The following is a 12,702-nucleotide window of genomic DNA, read 5'->3' as shown; positions in this document are numbered from 1 at the left end:
TCAGTTTTGCACATTAGTTGGGTTTCAGTACCTGTAATTTTCTTAATGAATGATGTAACTCAGAGAAAATGTAAAAGGTGAAGAGGAAGAATTTTCCGATTCTTAAAATAGTGACTTGTATGAAAATTCGCAGTTTGCATTTTCTGTAACCTTTAGATTTTTTGAGAATAAATCACCTTTCACTGACGACTGGTTACTTTCCTCAAAAAAATGATACCGTATTTCAAAAGTTATGCATCCTGTACACAATATAAATGTTTTTCTTAAGTACTATGTCAAGAAATCAGTAGGAACTTTCATACAATAGGTTATGGTGCATTTTTTGTTTATGAATCTTGTAAAACTGTCCTATTTAAATTTCCCTCTATCCATAGTTGAAGAAATTTAGTGGCTTAAGCAGTTGCCAACTGTTTACCAGGTATGAGTATGGACAGGGTTAAACAGTGCTTCTTTTGTGCACTGCTATTGATAATGCGAACATGGCTAATGGTGGGGTAGCTCAACGTGAAACCTGGGGAGGTCTCATAGAAAATTGCTCACACTGGAGACCTGAGTATCTTATTTTGACTTCGGGATAAGGTTATAACCTTCCTTGTACTGTCAAGTAAGTAAAATGCATTATTAAAAGTGGAGTAATATTTATTAAACAATGAAAATCCAGCGTGGAATTATGACAATATTATGAAAAGGATAGATTGCTACTCAACATATAGTGGAAATATTGACAGACACAACATAAAGACTGTCAAACGTGTGTGTGTGTGTGTGTGTGTGTGTGTGTGTGTGTGTGTGTGTGTGTGTCTGTGTGTGTGTGTTTTAGTCTAATTTGGAAGAAGTCCTTTTTGGCCAAAAGCTTATTTGCTTGACAGTCTTTTTGTTGTGCCTATGTGCAGCTCAACATCTCCACTGTTTATTTTGTTATTTTGTGTGTTCTGTGTCCAGAATGAAATTATTACATAACTAGTAGAGCATTAATAACCTACAGAGATGACCATGGAGATTTGCTCCTCAATTTTGCCCTAAAGAACTAGACATTTAAAATTAAAATAAGAAATATTAATTACATACAAAATATCCATTTCAGAGAAAACTCAGGAAAGTAAACACAGAGAGTAGTAATAATAATCAAACAAAAAGATTTACATGTTCAACAAGAATTTATGGAATGCAGACAGGAAAGTAAAGAAAAACAAACAAACAAACAGCAAGATAATTTTCTTCATATTTTGTGAAGAACCCAATATTCAGCATTTTGACTGCTGTTTTGTTAGCTGCAGCAAGATGACCAGCAGTACATTTATCTGGTAGGCTCCTACAGACTAGCCAATGTTGTTGGTCCTGCAGGTTACCACCTTGGAAAATTTCATCAGCTTTCCTGAAGCCCCATTTCCTGAGGCTGACTGCACTGTGACACTCCAGTTCTCAGCCTGCTCAGTGTCCAGTGCCTTCCATGTTGTGTAAGGCAGATGTGAGCCTCTGGCTGGTTCCTCTCTCACTTTCATTGGGTTGCCTTGTAGTGTTGCAAAAAGAACCATGAAGCCCTATGTGGCTATTTCTGTTGTGTGATATCAGTTATGTTTTTAATGTTAGCTGTAGTTGTCATTATTTCCATTTCATTCTACAGAAAAAAAGGCATATTTGTTTTCTTTTGTTTCATGTTAAAGCCGCAGGGCAGCAAAGTATCCCAGAGGTGCGCTGCTGTCATGACCATGTCTAGTGCTGGCTAATATTACAGTTCAGCTGATGGGAAGGTGCCTTTGAAGATTTTCGCCAATCCTGTTATCACATTGTTAAAATTTTGAAATAACTGATGAAATCTAAAGTTGTAATACCTTCTGTAGATATGATCCAACTGTGAACTTCAAGCTGTGTGTTTTCATTCATTCTGTGTCGACCTATATTGCTAGTAAAGATAAATCAGTTAGAGAGATTTCAGAAGTTATCAGAATCTAAGCTAGAAAGTTCAATAAGTTGAGACTGAGGTTAATTCTTACAACTGACTGAAAGTTAATTCAGCATAGGAAGAGACTTAGACGTTCAGGAAAGGAGAAGAATATTTCATTAACATAAAAAAGGGAAAAATAGATGTTACTCAACAGTAATATCTCTAACAGTAAATACTTTATTCGAAAGTGAAGGTGAGGAGTTTTTTATTGTAATTTGGATTTATAGACTGTATGTGAATTGTGAATTCTATGGCACAACAATTAAGAAGATTGAAGTAACTGACGACATTGAACATTCAAGAGACAGTCTGTAGTGGGCATGTATTGAAATTACATTACCAGTTGGTACTTCTAGGTAGTAATAGTTGAGAATATTTGTAATGGATTTCACAGATAGTTCTGTGATTTCAAAAGAGCTTTCAGTAACCATCGGATACATTATAAGAAGTTAAATGTGTTTCTTAAGCCAATTTAGAACAGAAACAACATTGTGTGTAGATACTGAAATTCTACGACTATTAATATATTTGACTACAATTCATAATTAAGGAAAGATGTGATTGCAGATACACTGAAGTGTATTAAGGGAACACCTATGTTCATCTAAGATATTTATTTAAAATTCAGAAGATGAATTATATAGTTACGATAATTCAGAGTTGTGGAGAAAGTGAACAAACAGTTATTGATACCACAGAGAACATCTAAAGATTGATATAATAGCAATGGTATTTAGTTTCATGAAAACTGCAGCTTTTTGGGCAATGCTGATTTCACGTGACCAGCAGCAGGAAGATTTTTTTTTTCTTTTTGTAATGAAGAAAGGAGTGCTGAGTAGTAGGTCTGAAAACTCGTGTCTATGAATGGCACAATGTGTGTTGTTCGGGCTCAGTACTTCGCTGCAGGTGTGTGTCTGATACAAAGTACCAAAATGTCTAGTGAACCATGTGTTAATGCAGCCTCAGGCAAAGAATCTTGGCATGTTTCGGGAGATGTAGAAATTGCTGTAGATGTCTGCATGAAACTCTTTCTTGATATGAGCCTTGGTTGTTGAGGCTACTGTCCAAATGGGAGTTGTCTTGGATTACTAATGAAAATTCAATTCAAGTTTATATTTATTTAGCAATATCCACTAAATATCCACTTTGAAGGACAGAAGATACAAAAAGCTTGAAATCTGTAATCTTCATCTACATATACATATATACTCCACAATCCACTGCATGGCGGAGGGTACCTTGTACCACTATTAGACATGTGTTTTCTTCTTAAACTCGGAAATGGAGTGAGGAAGAATGATTGTCTAAATGCCTCCGTACCAGGCCTAATTTTTCATATCTTGTCTTCAAGGTTCTTATGAAAAATGTATGTTGGTGGCAGCAGAATCTTTGTACAGTCAGCTGCAAATGTCTGTGGTCAAAATTTTATAAATAGTGTTTTGCAAAAAGTACATCGTCTAACCTCTGGGGATACCCATTTCAGTTCATGAAGCATCTCCGTAATACTCGCATGTTGATAAAACCTACTGGTGACAAATCTAGCAGCTCACCTCTCAATTGCTTTCAGACCTTCCTTTAATCCAGTCTCGTGGAGATCCCAAACACTGAAGCAGTACTCAAGAATGTGCTGCACAAATGTTGTATATGAAGTCTTATTTGTAAGCTACATCTTCCTAAAATACTCCCAGTTAACTGAAGTTAATTATTCATCTTTCCTACTATTATCCATATATTCTCATTCCATTTCACATCACTCTGCAATTTGATTCCTAGATTTTTAATCAACATGGTTGTGCCAACCAGCATACCACTATTACTGTATTTGAACGTTACAGGGACTGATTTCCCACTCATCTGCATTAACTTATTTTTGCTACATTTATTGCAAGCTGCCATTCACCACACCAAATAGAAATTCTGTCTAAGCCATTCTGTATCCTCATACAGTCACTCAATGACAATACTTTCCCATATACTATAGCACCATTAGAAAACATTTGCAGATTTCTCCTCACTCAATGTGACACACCATTTATGATAAATCAGACAAAATTGCAAAGGGCACTATTGGAGACGAAGAAAAATGTACTAAAAGAAAATGATTACAAATGTGAATGATAGTACTGAGGCAAAATATTGAAGAAACAAGAAGATAAACTTTAAACAACTGTCGCCAATGCAACGATCAATGTGGCAACTTAACTGGCATTGGTAATAACATAAAAGATGTGAACACTTCAGGCAAAAAACTGAGATGGGTAAATTTTTAGCATAAAAATTAAGTCTGTGGAAGACAGAATTTTGTATGTAAAGGGCTTTGGCATTTGAATTGTGAAGGAAAAAATATGCATTAATGTAATTCACAAATAAAGGTAGTTTAACTACTTCAAACAGTAGAGAAATGGAAATTTTGCAGACTTACATCAACAATGAACACTTAAAATATTGGAAATTATGAGGAGGACTTGAAAAAGTACATGAAGGAAAGCAACTTGTTGTTGTTTGTTTGTTGTGTTCTTCAGTCCTGAGACTGGTTTGATGCAGCTCTCCATGGTACCCTATCCTGTGCAAGCTTCTTCATCTCCCAGTACTTACTGCAACCTATATCCTTCTGAATCTGCTTAGTGTATTCATCTTTTGATCTCCCTCTACGATTTTTACCCTCCATGCTGCCCTCCAATGCTAAATTTGTGATCCCTTGATGCCTCAGAACATGTCCTACCAACCGGTCCCTTCTTCTAGTGAAGTTGTGCCACAAACTCCTATTCTCCCCAATTCTATTCAATACTTCCTCATTAGTTATGTGATCTACCCATCCAATCTTCAGCATTCTTCTGTAGCACTACATTTCAAAAGCTTCTATTCTCTTCTTGTCCAAACTATTTATTGTCCATGTTTCACTTCCATACATAACTACACTCCATACAAATACTTTCAGAAACGACTTCCTGACACTTAAATCTATACTCGATGTTAACAAATTTCTCTTCTTCAGAAAAATTTTCCTTGCCATTGCCAGTCTACATTTTATATCCTCTCTACTTTGACCATCATCAGTTATTTTGCTCCCCAAATAGCAAAACTCCTTTACTACTTTAAGCGTCTCATTTCCTAATCTAATTCCCTCAGCATCACCCGATTTAATTTGACTACATTCCATGATCCTCATTTTGCTTTTGTTGATGTCCATCTTATATCCTTCTTTCAAGACACTATCCATTCCATTCAACTGCTCTTCCAAGTCCTTTGCTGTCTCTGACAGAATTACAATGTCATCAGCAAACCTTGAAGTTTTTATTCCACGGATTTTAAAAACTACTCTGAATTTTTCTTTTGTTTCCTTTACTGCTTGCTCAATATACAGATTGAATAACATCGGGGAGAGGCTACAACCCTGTCTCATTCCCTTCCGAACCACTGATCCCCTTTCATGCCCCTCGACTCTTATAACTGCCATCTGGTTTCTGTACAAATTGTAAATAGCCTTTCGCTCCCTGTATTTTACCCTTGCCACCTTTAGAATTTGAAAGAGTGTTTCCCAGTCAACATTGTCAAAAGCTTTCTCTAAGTCTACAAATGCTAGAAATGTAGGTTTACCTTTCCTTAGTGTTTCTTCTAAGATAAGTCATTGGGTCAATATTGCCTCACGTGTTCCAACATTTCTGCAGAATCCAAACTGATCTTCCCCAAGGTCGGCTTCTATGAGTTTTTCCATTCGTCTGTAAAGAATTTGTGTTAGTATTTTGCAGCTGTGACTTATTAAACTGATAGTTCGGTAATTTTCACATCTGTCAACACCTGCTTTCTTTGGGATTGGAATTATTATATTCTTCTTGAAGTCTGAGGGTATTTGGCCTGTCTCATACATCTTGCTCACCAGATGGTAGAGTTTTGTCAGGACTGGCCCTCCCAAGGCCGTCAGTAGTTCTAATGGAATGTTGTCTACTCCCGGGACCTCGTTTCGGCTCAGGTCTTTCAATGCTCTGTCAAACTCTTCACACAGTATCGCATCTCCCATTTCTTCTTCACCTACATCCTCTTCCATTTCCATAATATTGTCCTCAAGTACATCGCCCTTGTATAGACTCTCTATATACTCCTACCAGCTTTCTGCTTTCCCTCCTTTGGTTAGAACTTGGTTTCCATCTGAGCTCTTGATATTCATACAAGTGAATCTCTTTTCTCCAAAGGGCTCTTTAATTTTCCTGTAGGCAGTATCTATCTTACCCCTAGTGAGATAACCCTCTACATCCTTTCATTTGTCTAGCCATCCCTGCTTAGCCATTTTGCACTTCCTGTCGATCTCATTTTAGAGATGTTTGTATTCCTTTTTGCCTGCTTCATTTACTGCATTTTTATATTTTCTCCTTTCATCAATTAAATTCAATATTTCTTCTGTCACCCAAGGATTTCTACTAGCCCTCGTCTTTTTACCTACTTGATCCTATGCTGCCTTCACTACTTCATCCCTTAGAGCTACCCATTCTTCTTCTACTGTATTTCTATCCCCCATTCTTGTCAATCGTTCCCTAATGCTCTCCTTGAAACTCTCTACAACCTCTGGTTCTTTCAGTTTATCCAGGTCCCATCTCCTCAAATTCCCACCTTTTTGCAGTTTCTTCAGTTTTAATTTAGAGTTCATAACCAATAGATTGTGGTCAGAGTCCACATCTGCCCCTGGAAAAGTCTTACAATTTAAAACCTGGTTCCTAAATCTCTATCTGACCATTATATAATCTATCTGATACCTTCTAGTATCTCCAGGATTCTTCCATGTATACAACTTGCTTTTATGATTTTTGAACCAAGTGTTAGCTATAAGTAAGTTATGCTCTGTGCAAAATTCTACCAGACGGCTTCCTCTTTCATTTCTTACCCGCAGTCCATATTCACCTACTATGTTTCCTTCCCTACCTTTTCCTACTCTCGAATTCCAGTCACCCATGACTATTAAATTTTTGTCTCCCCTCACTACCTGAATAATTTCTTTTATCTCATCATACATTTCATCAATTTCTTCATCCACTGCAGAGCTAGTTGACATATAAGCTTGTACTACTGTAGTAGGCATGGGCTTCATGTCTATCTTGGCCATTATAATGCGTTCACTATGCTGTTTGTAATAGCTTACCCGCACCCCTATTTTTTATTCATTATTAAACCTACTCCTGCATTACCCCTATTTGATTTTGTATTTATAACCCTGTATTCACCTGACCAAAAGCCTTGTTCCTCCGCCACCGAACTTCATTAATTCCCACTAAATCTAACTTTAACCTATCCATTTCCCTTTTTAAATTTTGTAACATACCTGCCCGATTAAGGAATCTGACATTCCACGCTCCGATCCATAGAACGCCAGTTTTCTTTCTCCTGATAACGACGTCGTCCTGAGTAGTCCCTGCCTGGAGATCCAAATGGGGGACTATTTTACCTCTGGAATATTTTACCCAAGAAGATGCCATCATCATTTAACTATACAGTAAAGCTGCATGCACTCTGGAAAAATTACGGCTGTAGTTTCCCCTTGCTTTCAGTCGTTCGCAGTACCAGCACAGCAAGGCTGTTTTGGTTAGTGTTACAAGGCTATATCAGTCACTCATCCAGACTGTTGCCCCTGCAACTACTGAAAAGGCTGCTGCCCCTCTTCGGGAACCACCCGTTTGTCTGGCCTCTCAACAGATACCCCTCTGTTGTGGTTGCACCTACAGTACAGCTATCTGTATCACTGAGGCACGCAAGCCTTCCCACCAATGGCAAGGTCCATGGTTCATAGGGGGGGGGGGGAGGGGGGTGCAACTTGTATAGATAACATAAGCTATCAGTTTTTTTTTAATTGATCCATCAAAAGTACCAGTTTTGGTTAAATTGTGGAATTCTAAGAGGAAGGGATATTGCTCTGGTTACTCTTACCTTTAAAAAGGGGGATACAATCCTGTGCAACAAGCACAGTGGTGTAAGCCTGCAAAATATGGGATACAGTTCATTTGCCAATATAACTGCCAGGTACAGAAATAATGTATAATACAAACTTGGAAGAGCCGAAAGTTCCGGGAAAGGATGATCCTGCATGGGTGACTTTTTATTCTGAGACAACTCGTAGAAAAGATATGAGAGTTCAATAAAGGTACAACATATTCTGACCATAGAGTATTCAGCTTCTGACAGCGTGGACAGGAGAAAAGTCTGAAAACTGAAGGTAAGATATATCCTATTGCAAATCATAACTGGAGGACGTGCAGGAGGCAGAAGGTAGAGCAGAATTTAATATGTAAATAACTTTGATAGTTGTGAACATCGAGTATCTAAAGTGTCAGGAAGTCATTTCTGAAAGTATTTGTATGGAGTGTAGCCATGTATGGAAGTGAAACATGGACAATAAATAGTTTGGACAAGAAGAGAACAGAAGATTTTGAAATGGGGTGCTACAGAAGAATGCTGAAGATTATATGGGTAGATCACACAACTAATGAGGAGGTATTGAATAGGATTGCGGAGAAGAGAAGTTGGTGTCACAACTTCACAAGAAGAAGAAACTGGTTGGTAGGACATGTTCTGAGGCATCAAGGGATCACCAATTTATTATTGGAGGGCAGTGTGGAGAGTAAAAATCGTAGAGGGAGACCAAGAGATGAATACACTAAGCAGATTCAAAAGGATGTAGGTTGCAGTAAGTACTGGGAGATGAAGAAGCGTGCACAGGATAGGGTAGCATGGAGAGCTGCACCAAACCAGTCTCAAGACTGAAGACAACAACAATAGTTGTGAACAAATTTTATTGATGTCTCGTACAGTCAATGTTTGATATATAGGTATTATGTACGGAAGACAACATCCCTCAAATGACCTTCTCTTGCAGCCTTATAACATTGTGCTCTTTTGATTGCATTGCTCATAATAGTGGTTAAGATCTGAGGGGTTAATGCTTGAATTTCTGCATGGATATTCTGCTTGAGGTGATGCAGTGTACACAGTTTGTTCACATACACATGTTCCTTAAGATATCCCCACAGGAAGCAGACACGGCCTGTAACGTCAGGGGAACATGACAGCCAATTTACAAGGGAATTTCTTGAAATTATCTGCTCACTGTACAGTTGCCTCAGAAGGTTCATTGTGGCTTTGGATATGTGAGGGTGTTGCCCCATTCTGCTGAAACCACATTTTGGGCCATATTTCTACTGCAGGATATAAAAAATTATCAATCATATCCCACTATCTCTTACCAGTAATTGACAAGTAATTGTTACCGTTATCAGTTTCCCTTGGTGGAGCCTGTAACCCTTAGAGAGCGCATTCCCAGGTGGTGGATAGGGGAATGCCTCCCAGATATCCAGATATGGGTGGTAGGAGGGAAATGAAATACCTCCCATGGACCAACAGGAAAACGGCCATCCCTGCAGTTGGATATTGGCTCATCAAGGATCAGCAACAGACCCTCATGACAGGCCGGCCGGTACACTTCCATCACATCATCATGGTTCAATGTTGAAATATAAAGGAATGAAAAAGGCTAAGGCAACCCCCACAGGCGATGCATGTCATTCAGGCCCAAATGGCGTGAGGAATGAGCAAGGGTTACCAACTTTTTCAGAGTGAGGTCAGCTAAACAAGCAAGCTCCAGTAACAAAATTTGCCACTCTTAAGGTCTGCTCTACGACAGGAAGAGCATGTGAGGTAGTGGCAGCATTAAAAAGTCATAAAATTGACTTCTGCACAGTGCAGGAGACCAGGTGGAGTGAGCAACATCACGTGAAATCGGTGGTGGATATAAAATCATATATAATGGCAGCCCAAAATCATTGGAGTTGGGATAATTGTTAGCTTGCAATTTTGGGACACTGTAGCAAAAGTAGAGCAATTTGAAGAATGTTTGATGAAAGTTGTCTTGGCTATGGACAAGAGGAACATCCATATATTCTTGTGTTATGCTCCGCAAACAGGATGCATGCAAAAGACAGAAGATGACTTTTGGATGTTGCTTGATGATAAGATCTTAGAAGTGCCACATGAAGATAGTCTCATTGTATCTGGTGATCTCAATCGTCATTTTGGTTCAAATGCAGCTGGATACTGATGCCATGGTAGTAATGGGGCTGGACATAGAAATGTAGATGGGGAGAGAATATTGAACTTTGCAGAAACACATGAACTAGTCATCATGAACACCTACTTCAAGAAGAGGATGTCCAACCTTTGGACTTATTACAGTGGTAACAACATGAGTCCAATAGATTTCACTCTTGTACAGCGATGCAACCTAAACTTCATTTTGGATGCAAAAGCTATTCCATATGAAACAGTTGCTTCAAAACAGTGCCTGTTAGTTGTCAAATTGAGCATCAGACCTCCAAATCAAAGGAAGAGGGATGCAATGGCCCGGTGCATATTAAATGGTGGCGACTCGAAGAAGCAGAAAGACACATTATTTCATCCATCACTCTCCCCTCTGTTACTGACATAGGAACAACATGGGATGTCCTGAAAGATCATGTCATAACAGCGGCCCAGGAAAAATTAGGCAACGCAAAACCAGGTCGACGTAAAATCGATCACCAAACATGGCTCTGGACTGAAGAGATGAAGAAGACTGTGCAGTTTAAAAAGCAGCTATACCAAAAGTTCCTCTAAGACAGATGAAAACTGGAAGGCTTACCGTGAAGCTAGGAATGCAGTAAAGAAGGCAGTTGTGGCAGCCAAATCAGCCCACTTCAGTGAAGTCTGCAATAAACTAGAAACACCTACTGGAGAATGAGAAATTTATCGACTGACAAAGCAGTGCCATAAACAAACTGCAGACACTAACAAATCAATGATGAAGAAGACAATGATGGAATCAATGATGAAGAACTTATCACCAATAGAAAGAAAGTAGCAGAGTGATGGAGGAAATACTTCGAGGAAGTTTTCAATGAGGAGTTTCCATTTGCTCCAATTCCAGTGTTAACTGCAGTAGAGGGTCCCATTGCACCAGTCACCAAGGATGAGGCTGTTGAAGCATTACGGAAAATGAAAAATGGAAAGGCAACAGGGCCAGATGATCTTCCTGCAGACTTGTGGAAAGCAAAACACTGGGATTCAGCTGAATGGTTGATGGGTTACTTTAGTAAGATCATTGAGGAAGGAAAGATACCAGCTGACTGGACATGTAGCACAACAGTTCCAGTTTGGAAGCAGAAGGGAAGTCCAGCTGAATGTAACAACTAATGCCCAATACACCTGTCACACACCATGAGAGTATTCGAACACATCATTGATGAAAGGATCTGACAAACTATCAGTTTCTCCATCAATCATTGTGGATTTGTGAAGGGCTGTGGGATAACAGATGCTATCCATGCAGCTCACCTGCTTATCAAAAAGCACCATGAGAAGTCAAAACATCTACACTTTGCCTTTCTCGACCTCAAAAAGGCCTTTGACCAAATGCCACATGAGTTAATTTGACTTGACCTGCGAGAGCATGGAGCACCTGAAGAGCTTGTTATGTGGGTCACACTGCTCTACCAGAACTCGAAGAGTTTGACAGTCAGCTGCCGGACTATCTGACGACTTCCCTATTTCTGTGGGAGTTCATCAGGGATCTGCTCTCTCACCACTCCTATTTATCATTGTCATGGATACTGTCACAAGAAACCTGCAGAAAACCCTCCCTGGACGTTACTGTAAGCTGATAATGTGCTACTGGCCAGTGAAGATAAGAATAACCTACATTTTCAAGTCCAAGCCTGGAATGACCGCCTTGCAGATGTTGGACTATTACTCAATGTGTTGAAAACATATTACCTTTTCCAAAGATTTAAATGAGACTATCAGAATCAATGTCGTTGACCTCCCAATAGCAAGGACTTTTAAGTACTGGGCTCGACAATTGCTGCCAGTGGAAATCTCAATGCAGAAATCTCCAGCCACCTTAGCAGCACGTGGCTCAAATGGCGTTCCGTTATTGGAGTACTATGCAACAAGAAAATTCCAAACAGGCTCACATCAAAAGTATACCAACCGGTAACCCATCCAGTTGCACTGTATGGGGCTGAATGATGACCTTCAACAAAGGCAGTAGAGCAAAAGACTTGCTGTAATAGAGTTGAAAATGCTTAGGTGGACAACGGAATTAACACTGCATGACCACGTCACAAATAATGAAGTTCGCAGGCTATAAGGTGTTGCACCAATAATAGACAAAATGAGAGAAAACCGCCTATGTTAGTATGGGCATGTCCTTAGAGCAGACGAGACAACAGTGGCAAAGACTAGTTTCAATCTAAACATAAATGGGAAATGGCCAGCAGGACAACCAAGGCAGCGATGGCTTCACACCCTGCATGAAGACCTCAAGATCTCAGGCCTTCGCTCTGATCAAGTACAAGATTGCAAGAAGTTGTAACAACAAGCCAAAACAGTGGACCCTCCCAGCACGCGGTACATACGCTAAGGAAGAAGAAAAAGAAGTCACAATTATCAGTTTCGAAGAAATAATGCCTGATAACTTCCTACAATGTCACCTCACGCCAAACTGTGCTTTCGATAGGATGCAGTTGTTGCTGATGAATTATCCTTTGATTTACCATATCACAGAACTGACAATTCTGTTTATTGATGAAGCCATTCAGATGGAAATGAGCTTTGTCTGTCATGATATGTTGATGAATAAATTCATTGTCTTCTCTGGCTAGTTCTTTGATGCGAATCGCAAAATGGCACAGTTCTTGGACCACGGACCTCAGTTCTGGCAATATCTGTATTTTGTTAGGAAA

At 39.2% G+C, this 12,702-nt stretch overlaps 2 protein-coding genes across 2 annotated transcripts; both read left to right on the top strand.

Annotated features, from left to right (window-relative positions):
- The first annotated feature begins 9,448 nt into the window (after positions 1-9,448).
- On the top strand, positions 9,449-10,022 carry LOC126336035 (uncharacterized). The gene is made up of 3 exons (XM_049999515.1): positions 9,449-9,505; positions 9,593-9,683; positions 9,793-10,022. The coding sequence occupies exons 1-3, from the start codon at positions 9,449-9,451 to the stop codon at positions 10,020-10,022; spliced, it is 378 nt and encodes a 125-aa protein (XP_049855472.1).
- Positions 10,022-10,576, top strand: LOC126336034 (uncharacterized). The gene is made up of 2 exons (XM_049999514.1): positions 10,022-10,029; positions 10,249-10,576. Exons 1-2 carry the CDS (start codon positions 10,022-10,024, stop codon positions 10,574-10,576), a joined length of 336 nt encoding a protein of 111 aa, XP_049855471.1.
- The last annotated feature ends 2,126 nt before the right edge of the window (positions 10,577-12,702 follow it).

This window comes from Schistocerca gregaria, chromosome 2 (genome assembly GCF_023897955.1).
Source record: "Schistocerca gregaria isolate iqSchGreg1 chromosome 2, iqSchGreg1.2, whole genome shotgun sequence".
Lineage (NCBI taxonomy): Eukaryota > Metazoa > Arthropoda > Insecta > Orthoptera > Acrididae > Schistocerca > Schistocerca gregaria.
This window is presented reverse-complemented; position numbering and strand designations above follow the sequence as displayed.